The sequence below is a fragment of the Humulus lupulus genome, chromosome 8, assembly GCF_963169125.1.
Source record: "Humulus lupulus chromosome 8, drHumLupu1.1, whole genome shotgun sequence".
Classification (NCBI taxonomy): Eukaryota; Viridiplantae; Streptophyta; class Magnoliopsida; order Rosales; family Cannabaceae; genus Humulus; species Humulus lupulus.
Genome location: NC_084800.1, coordinates 138,166,242 through 138,175,531, shown reverse-complemented (window position 1 = coordinate 138,175,531; position 9,290 = coordinate 138,166,242). Strand labels below are relative to the sequence as shown.

The window sequence follows — 9,290 nt, the reverse complement described above, 5'->3', positions numbered from 1 at the left end:
CAAATTATGGCTTTGGTTGGGAATCCGCAACGGTTAAAAGATATCCATTGTTCTCTTCCTACTGACTAAAAGGAATGTGAATCTCTCTTTCTGAAAGCAACCCATTTCCTTTGCCTTTACTTTAGATTTCTTTATATCACACCTTCTTTATCTCCTAATAGAATCTTGTTAAAGAAACACCATCATTATATCTACACACACTTGAGTCACCTATAATGCAATTACCATCTTGACACAAACCATACTGAGATTTCCATCCATTCCTGCAATTACCCTCCTTATCTCTTTCTTGATCAAAGGAATTCAAAGGAATTCAATTCCAGTTAACAAACCAAGCCTCCATAGGGCCCTGAAGAAACCGCTCCTACTCAATTGAGATTGAGACAACATGTGCACCATCTGCAGATACTAGATACCACGTCAGTGTTCGGTTCAGTGACGCCAAGGAAAATCTCATCATAGTGAAGCATCTGAAGAATCCCAAGCTCTTGTATGCTCCGACAAAAAGTTCAAGAAGACAAGATGGAGTTCATAGCGGATTCAAACAATGTGCCATCTGACATATTTGAGGCCAGTGGACCATGTGTGAGTGACAAAGTCTATTCATTGTACCTTAAAAAAGTTGGTTCCAACGAGTGGAAACCTGGTTGGGTGAAGGTTCATCAACAAGAAAGTGGTCATGTTGTGCAGGTCTCTTATCAGTTTTATTTTAGAACTTTTGTACCAGAAAATGTATGGTATGGCTTCAATTATTGTCACTTCAAAAGGAGTTATGAGCCAATCGTAGCTTCCTTTGGTGATGACTGATGAAAATGAGTGAATGGCTAATCTATTAAATGCTTGTAATTATTGTATTGTGATAACATTTTGAATTTTCACTAGATCCTAGTTATTTCATGTTAGATATGCATTTCAGATAAAAAATGAGATTATTAGGTTGAAAAAGTATCCACTTTCTATTATGATCATTGTACTTCAATATTATTATAAACGAGTAATTAGTCATTTGTAAAAAATAAAAATACAAAAAGTTGCAAGGCAACACCCCATTTCATATTTCATTGATTTTCCCAATACAAACAAGTAACTGTGTAAAATGATATGATTTTGCCAAGAAGGTAAAGAGCTTTAAGAAATTAATCAACACATTCGTTATTGTAGCGCAACACTCCATGTCATATTTCATTGACTTTCCCAATTCTAACGAGTAACTAGTAAAAATAAATGACTTTGACAACAAGGTAAAGAGCCTTAAGAAATGAATCAACACATAAATTGACACGACAACTAAATCACAATTACTTGGTCGTCTCAAGTAAATGAAAGGTAAACAAACAACAAACTACATACAAGTATGAAACAAATCGGTTACAAAAGAATCATGAAAATTAATTCGTTCACTTCTTGCTGACAACAACTTAAATTGGAGAAAGTGAGCATTATCAAAAGGTACAAGAAACCTTTCAAAAGTATAGAACTATTAACAAGTATGGTTATTATAAGAAACTTTGGTTTTGTTTTCATTGGAGACAAAATTCTCGGGTTGAGTCAGGACTGGATAGGAGATCAAAAGGTTTCTTCCCTATGGTGTCTTTTAGGATTGTGATCTGACCTTCCTTTAGAAGTATCTCTTCGTCAAGAGATTCTAGCTTCTTTTTCAATACATTAACCTCAGAGTTCAAAAGCATGTTTTTTTCACTGTATTGCTTCACCTCATTCCACATCAAATCTCTCTCTGCTGAGATTTTTGGCAGTATCCCTCTCATAACAGTCAACTCCTTGGTAGATTCTTGAAGATCAGTCTGGAGACGATTAAGAGTATTATCCTTCTTAAGCATCTATTGACAAGCAATGAAAAAAAAAGAAGAGTAAATTTAGTGAAAAAGATCAGGCAATAACGAGTGCAAAAATGACAGTAATCAACAGCAATGTAAGGGATGCACAAATAACATATCGCCAGGCACTTCATAAAAATACTATGAAAGAGCTATTTAAAGATTATATATTCCCAATAGAATGATTAATGTATACTGATAGAGAACACTAAATTATGTCACATGCACACTAAATTACGGCAATGAAATGTTTCTTCTCGTAGGACTGATTTATGCTTTCCTATTTATGGTCTAAGAAATTACCTGAAGTTCGAGATCTTTCAACTTGTGGGTGACAAAGGAAACGTTGTCCATTGCATTTTGAACTTCGCATTGAAGTATATCAGTACCTCTTACAGCTGTAGCAAGTTCAGCTTGCAACTGTTCAACCTCCTGTTCTTTAGAATACAATTTTTCTCTCAATAGATTTGTCAACAAAATTTCTGCTTTGAGTTCATATTTTATTAGGTCCTGTGTGAGTAATAGAAACACTAATTACAACATTATCAAAATACTCGAATGATGATAGTTTTAAAAGCATGTTTTGTAGAAACCTACCTCTGGAGTTTGCCGATTTGAGTGCATTGAACCATTTGCATCCGTGTTCTTTAGCTGAAATATAGAAGCTGCTAGTTTGGATCTATCATCCAACAATCCGGAGATCTTTTGCAAACTCCTTGATAAGTTTTCAATCTCACGCCTCATTCCTTGAACTTTCATTTCAGCTTCAATGACAAAGTGCCCATCTAGACCATGCTTGATAACTTTGTTTCCTTGCTTTGTTTCTGAACATTGGGATATTTTCACTTTGACAAAGTCAAGTAATTTTGAGCATAACTGTGAATTTTCATTTAACACTGAAAGTCCTTGATTTTGTAAACAGCAAATCCGAGTCCACATTTCCTTATCTAGCCGAATAGTTAAAGCATCACCTTCTCTTCCATTGCCTTTTGACCGGGTTAATAAATTCATATTCTCATGTCGAAGAGAATCTACTTCAAGCCTTAGAGACTCCAACTCCCTTCTCAAGGCCACCTCCACTCCTGTCAATCTCATTTGCTCCATTTGCAACCTCACCACATGCTTATCAAAATTTTCTAATGGTTCGCTCTTCCCCAGTTTCTCATCAAAAGCTTCTCGTAAACCATCAATAGTCTTCTCCTGTTCACTGCAGGTTCTTAATAATCTTGTAATAGATTTATGTAGTTCCCTGCACTCTCTCTCTTTACTTTCAAAATTCTTTTGGACACAAACACGGTTGTCTTCTGCAGCTCTATAGTTCTCTTGAAATTCTGTAAGATTCTTTTGAAGATCTTGATTCTCCTCTTTCATGTTTTCCACCCTTATAGTCAGGTCCTTGTATTGTTGCTCAAAATAGGTGATCTTGCTTCTGCTCTCTGCATCCCTCTCATTAAAAGATGAGACTTCCCTTTGAAGTGATACATTTTGCTCGGCAAGCTCTCTAACTCGCTCACGAAGCCTTTGTTCCTCTAACTGATATTTCTCAAGCTTACCTGACCACTCATTGGACCTCCTATCTATCTCCCTCTCCAGTGCTGATTGTAACTCATTTTTTTCCTTCTCTAGTCTTCTGGTTTGGGATTCCAGGTCTTTCTTTGCATGTCTGAGTTCTTCCTTGAAAGAAGCTCGCTCAGCAATTTGCGAGTGTAGAAGGCTTGAAACATCAAGTGCCAAGCTTACTCTTTCCTCAGCGAGGTTCCTAATTGTCTGAATCAAAGATGGCACATCAAACCCACTTCTGTGAAGAAAGCTCTGTTGCTCAAGTTCTTCGGATAGAATCATGACCCTCTCCTCAGCTTCCTTAGATCTTTTCCTTAAGCGAACATCCATTTCCTCCAGAGATTCTTTGGCATTCAAACCCTCACAATGATCCCCAAAGACTTTATTTTGTAAGTACGGGTAATCATCCTCCCCATGATATTTTTTAATCGTTTTACAAGGTTCATCCAGAGAATAATTTCTCTGAGGAACCGTGTCAGAATTAGCATCAAAGTCTCTATTCAAGGATCCGCTATAAACATCTTCAATTGTGACAGGCATGTCATAGTCAATCTCCTTTTGACTGGTTTCCTGAACACGAGACTGCGAAAGTCTCTCAACAATGTTCTTCGCCAGTCTGCGAGGTGATTCGTGCCCAAATCCATATTCAGCCCAGTCTCTGGAGGAGAAATGAAGACGAGAGCTTTTGGCTTCTCTAAATGAATGGCCTCTTGCTTTCTCTTTAACTCTTTCTGTTGGAGAAGATGGTGAGGCATACTGCACTCGTGGAGGACGCCAGCAGCCTACATTTCCACTTCCAGAAAAATTCCCCTGAGCATTGTGCTCAGATCTGCTCTGTTCCTGCTGCTCCCCGTCGATGTAGCGATCCACAATTTTACTTGAGACATTACTGGATGAAGTGGAAGAGCTCCCTGATGAATCATGGTGTTTTTTAGAAGAACAAGCAGAACGCTTAGTTGTTTGCCTCTCGGGTGTAAGAGAGCTATCAAGTACATCATACAAAATACAAATCAGCAATTATGAAATGTTAAAGCAATAGAGATTAAGTTGAGATTTTATAAAATAAAAACCAGACAAGTACATGTTACTAAACAAAAATAAATACATAATCCTCACCGAAAAGAATGATCATTATGCTGATGAGGAACACCACTCCTTACACTAGAAGTGGGAGATCTGCTTTGATTTCTGGGGGAAGAGAAGTCAAGTTGTGCTGGCTCAACACCAAGAAAGGCTGCTGATGACATAGAACGACTCCTTCTAAGCGCTGGGGTATTACTTGAGTTCTGAATATCGGATACTTGCTTCCGAGACTTGGAAAACAAGCCTCTGGAACTTGGAAAACTACTCTCAGCCATGTAACTGGCTTGACTTGATGATGGATTCTCCCAGTAAGTTTCTTCTTGATTTGATGGTTGAGCAAACTCTTTATTACTTGAGTTTCCATTGCCAGAGGAGGCAGAGGATCTGAAAAAGAACAGCTTCTTCATGTGCGAATCTTAAGCTAGCAACAGGTCATGAAAGTATGTGACCTTCAGTTATAATCTCTACTTTCTTTTTTATAATCCTGTAAATAAGGGGGAAAATTAGAAAAAGAAAGAGAAAATCCGTACACACATAATTATCACTGGAAATTAAATAGCAGATAGTGCTATCATTATTACATCAGTTCAGTAGCATACACCTCGTATAAAACTCACTTTGGACAGACAATTCCACATAAAATTAATGTATAAGCTAAATTTTAAATAAGGAGTTAGGGACCACAACTCCATGATCGGTGACCAAAACCAAAATATTCAAGGGCCAGGTCTCCTCTCTCTCATTATCGAACAATATTGAGTATTCAAACCGTGAAGAACCAAAAACTGCAAACCTTGCCAAGCAATCTCGCCTGGCTAGTGAAAGTCGGAAATTTCAGTTGATTAGCCTCATCATTTTCACTAGCTTAAACCCTGAAAATCCTAAACATCTAAAATAATAGAGTTTCTCAAGATTTTCACGAAGAAAATAAGCAATGAATAGAATTATTCTGAAAAGATGACACACAAAAGTAAAATAAAATTAGAACATAAATCACAAAATGATCTCAAAAATATATCTAAAGAAATGTGAAGAAAAATATACCACTTCTTACAAATATTTTCGGAACACTCTTCAGCGATTTTCTGATGACCAAAAGATTAAACTTTTCTGGTAACACTTCTCGTTTTCTTTCACTCTCTCGGCAACCAAACACAACCTAAACAGGTGAAAAGAAAGAGTTGGAAATTCTTTATTCTGCTTTTTTAACTTTCAAAACGGTCAAAAAAAAAAACTCCACTAAAGCAAGAAAATCAACTTTTAACAACAGAACAATATGCACTTCAGTGCATATATTTCTAAGAAGAGATCATCAAAATCTAGTCATTAATTTACTTACCAAAACTGTTCGGATACTTAAAAAAAATTCAAAATTCAAATGGATTTATTAACCAACTCAGAAAATGAAATCCTCAGCAAGTGAACTGAATGATTTCTCATGAGAGTGTCCACTGTTAAGTTAACCAGAGAAAAAAGAAGAGGGAGAGTGAAGGAGGCGTTACGACTGAATTAATCAAATGAAATCATTATCAATATATTTTAATTATGAATAATCATTTCTATGATTTTCTTCAAAGAAAAAAGAAACTGATAATTCTAATTCTTCTTTTCTTTTTGGGAAAATTTCTTCTTTTTGTGAATGCATGATTTCTGATTTATTTTGTTAAATCACAATTTGTCTTTTTTATTTTATAAAATTGATTAAAATAATGACTTATAATTAATTTAAATAAAAAAAATTAAATATAATCTATTATTCTCTAATATCGACTATATCTATTTTTCTAGAACTATCACATCACTAATGACTAAAACTTAATTTTGTAATTGAAAACAAGATCTAAGATATTATTTTGATGCATTTTGTAGAAAGAAAGAGAGAATTCATTATTTAGTAAAAATACAGAGCTACAATAGCTTTTTTTTTTTTTTCAAACATAATTCTATTTCTTTTACTTTAGAAAATTATGTTATTTTAAAAGTGTTGAATTTTTGTGTGCCCACGTAAAAAGTGGAAGTGGTGGAGTGGAGCGTTGAGTCAAGTTAGCTATCTGGTAGGTTAAGTCCAATTTAACTATATTTCCAAAAAAAAATGTCAAGTCCACTTGAACTTCAATAATCTTGTGGGCCCTAAAACAACTGCGCAATTATATCCTGACACGATATCAATACCATCTTCTTATTTAAGCTATAAATGGTCTTCATAATTCATTCATTAACTTGAGAAACATTCCTCTTTACCATATAACAAAAATAAAAAATTAAATAAAAATGATGTCTAAAGTAAGAAAATAAAATAATGTGTATGTATGTTTTTTTTACAAATATAAAACAATTGTGTTTTAATTTGTGGATATAGACAAAAAAAAATGTAGAAAAACTTGGAACTGGAAATGGGAAGATCATAATTTGGGTGGGGTCTTATCTCATTTATACAAAATGCTTTTGGCTTAATCATCATTACTCCAAAAATTACACCATATTATCATTTTCAATATGAATTTTTTCGGTTTGCCCCCGTACATAATTAGAAATAAGAAGTAACATAATTTCTACTCATTTTCAAGTGTATTAGGAAAGTTTGAACAATGGAGGCTAACATCCTTGGTATGCTTAAGATTGATAGAGATAGTTGTTGACTGTGAATTTAGCCAACGACGTAAGAACGTTAACTACGACAAACCTTCAAGAGAATTATAAACGACAACAGACAGTTTTTTCAATGAAAGTAAATAACACGAGATTTTATAGTGGTTCAGCCCCGATGATCGGTAATAGCCTAATTCACTTAGAGATTTTATTATGTATTCACACTCAAGATCAGATGAACCGTGTCAACTGAGTTTCTTCAGTGTAAAATATTCCAGAATACAAAAAGGGGTTCTCTCTGGAAAACACTTTCTCTCTCTAGAACACAAGTTAACTCTTGATTTTTCCAAAAGTCCTTTGACGATCCTCCCAACTCTCTATTTATAGACTGAGATTCTCAACTGATATCCCCTTTAGATAGGGATATTTCATTATTTACCTAATATTTATATTACAAAATAAATGTTTAAAATATAACTGATCCCTAAATTCAAGTGAGGATTGAGTGATTCCCGGATGCTTGGACCAATTCTCACTGAAGTAGTTTCGGGCAGTTTGACGTAGTCTCTCATGCATGTTGACTACTCTTCAAGCTTTACGTAAGTCAAAGGTGGTATGTGCATGGCTCTCCTCGGACCAAAGGTCAGGTACATTTGAGGTATACTCCTTCATTGTGTCCGATCAGACACAATGGTTGTCTTCTTTGGCTTAAGGTGGTTCAAACCACCCTATTTGACTCCTTCAGTCAAGGTCCGATCGGACCTTGCACATTCCTCCCCGGACAAGGTGGTCCGAGCCATCTTTCTTGCCATCTCCTTGGAGCAAGATGGTTCAAGGCACTCCCTCAGGCGTCTTGTTCGATCGGGCACAATGCCCCTCTCCTCGGACCTAAATGGTCCGAGCCTTCTTCGTTCAACCAAGGTCCGATCGGACCTTGGTCCTTTCTCTTCAGACCAAGGTGGTCCGAGCAACCACTTACATCTCCTTGGACCAAAATGGTCCAAGGTACTCCACAAGCACCATGTCCGATCGGACACATCCTTCTTCTCCTCGGACCAACATGGTTCGAGTCTTCCTTTATTCAACCAAGGTCCGATCGGACCTTGGACTCTTTTACATATCACCACCTTGGACCCAAACGACCCAAGGCACCTCCTATGAGCATGTTCGATCGGACATAGTCCACTCCTTTTCAACCAAAGCTCGATCGGGCATAGTCATCTCCTTGGACCAAAATGGTCCAAGGTACCCAAAAGCATCATGTCCGATCGGACACAACTTCCTTCTCCTCGGACCAAAGTGGTCCGAGGTATACTTCTCCTGGTCACCTCATTCAAGCCCAAGTGTACCTCTTCCACATCATACCCGATCGGCCATTATGTGGCTTTCCCCTTGAGTAAAACTTGAGCCTTGGTCATTCCCTTTGAACTCATTCGAACCAAGCTTAACAAGAGGTCCCCTAAGCTTAGGTCCGATCGGACCTATTGCTTATATACTTGAACCAAACTTCAATCCTCCTCTTCAACTTCTTGGACTTGGCTCCAATTTAATTATAAGGGTCTTCAAACTGAGGTCTGAGCCAAGCAACCCCCAGTCCAAATATTCTCTTCGATCGGGCGTATTTGGCTTGACTATCTGTCCAATTCCTTAACTGATGTATTGGGCCATTATTAAGCCAGATCACCCCACTAACTCATGCCATGTGTCAATTTTACTGCCACGCCATTCTTTTCAAATTTTTGGGATAACATTTGCCCCCCAAGTTTATTATATGATTCATTCACGTAATAAACTTTTTCTCCAGCTGACGTCATTATAAAAATAATAACTGTTCATTTTCATGCAGCATACCCACGATCACTGCAAAAATCCACCCATGATCGTGGAGAGAAAAATAATCCCAGAATACCAAAGGTCCAAAAGTAAGAGAAAAACCCACTTTTTTCCCTTTAAATATCCCCACTCTACACTCTCTTCTTCACATATACAAAAATCACTCTAAAAAACCCTTCATCTTCTCTCTTGGCCGAAACTCCCAAGGAACCCATCATCTTGCTGATTTCAAAAGCTTCAAGGGGAGCTCTTCATCTTCAAGCATCCTCCAAGCAAACTCAAAGTTCTCCAACCTTGGGTAAGTCTCCTTCTCCATGCCTCTTAGATTGCTATATATATTTTTTTTTCAGAAATTCTCAAAACAAAGCCATGGCCGAAAATGCATGTATG

At 36.8% G+C, this 9,290-nt stretch overlaps 1 protein-coding gene and 1 pseudogene across 5 annotated transcripts; one reads left to right on the top strand and one right to left on the bottom strand.

Annotated features, from left to right (window-relative positions):
• Positions 1-6: 6 nt before the first annotated feature.
• LOC133796103 (embryo-specific protein ATS3A-like) lies at positions 7-1,030 on the top strand (annotated as a pseudogene).
• A 290-nt stretch (positions 1,031-1,320) lies between these two features.
• On the bottom strand, positions 1,321-6,112 carry LOC133798500 (golgin IMH1). Of its 5 annotated transcripts, none has more exons than XM_062236805.1 (6): positions 5,818-6,112; positions 5,272-5,637; positions 4,512-4,962; positions 2,433-4,377; positions 2,139-2,345; positions 1,321-1,838 (listed from the first exon to the last, which is right to left on the bottom strand). In XM_062236805.1, exons 3-6 carry the CDS (start codon positions 4,883-4,885, stop codon positions 1,521-1,523), a joined length of 2,844 nt encoding a protein of 947 aa, XP_062092789.1. In that variant the 5' UTR covers positions 4,886-4,962; positions 5,272-5,637; positions 5,818-6,112; the 3' UTR covers positions 1,321-1,520. The 5 variants fall into 5 exon arrangements, with proteins under 5 accessions (XP_062092789.1, XP_062092788.1, XP_062092790.1 ...); XM_062236804.1 differs by having other exon boundaries at positions 5,523-5,637; XM_062236806.1 differs by having other exon boundaries at positions 5,533-5,637.
• Positions 6,113-9,290: the final 3,178 nt, after the last annotated feature.

What these genes read in the sequence shown, in the direction of transcription:
- LOC133798500 (XM_062236807.1), bottom strand. Translation starts at nt 4,885, where the DNA reads ATGAAGAAGCTGTTCTTTTTCAGATCCTCTGCCTCCTCTGGCAATGGA. An exon ending in CATAATGATCATTCTTTTCG is followed by an intron (nt 4,378 to 4,511) that starts GTGAGGATTATG and finishes TGTACTTGATAG; the next exon opens with CTCTCTTACACCCGAGAGGC. An exon ending in CAAATCGGCAAACTCCAGAG is followed by an intron (nt 2,346 to 2,432) that starts GTAGGTTTCTAC and finishes TTACTCACACAG; the next exon opens with GACCTAATAAAATATGAACT.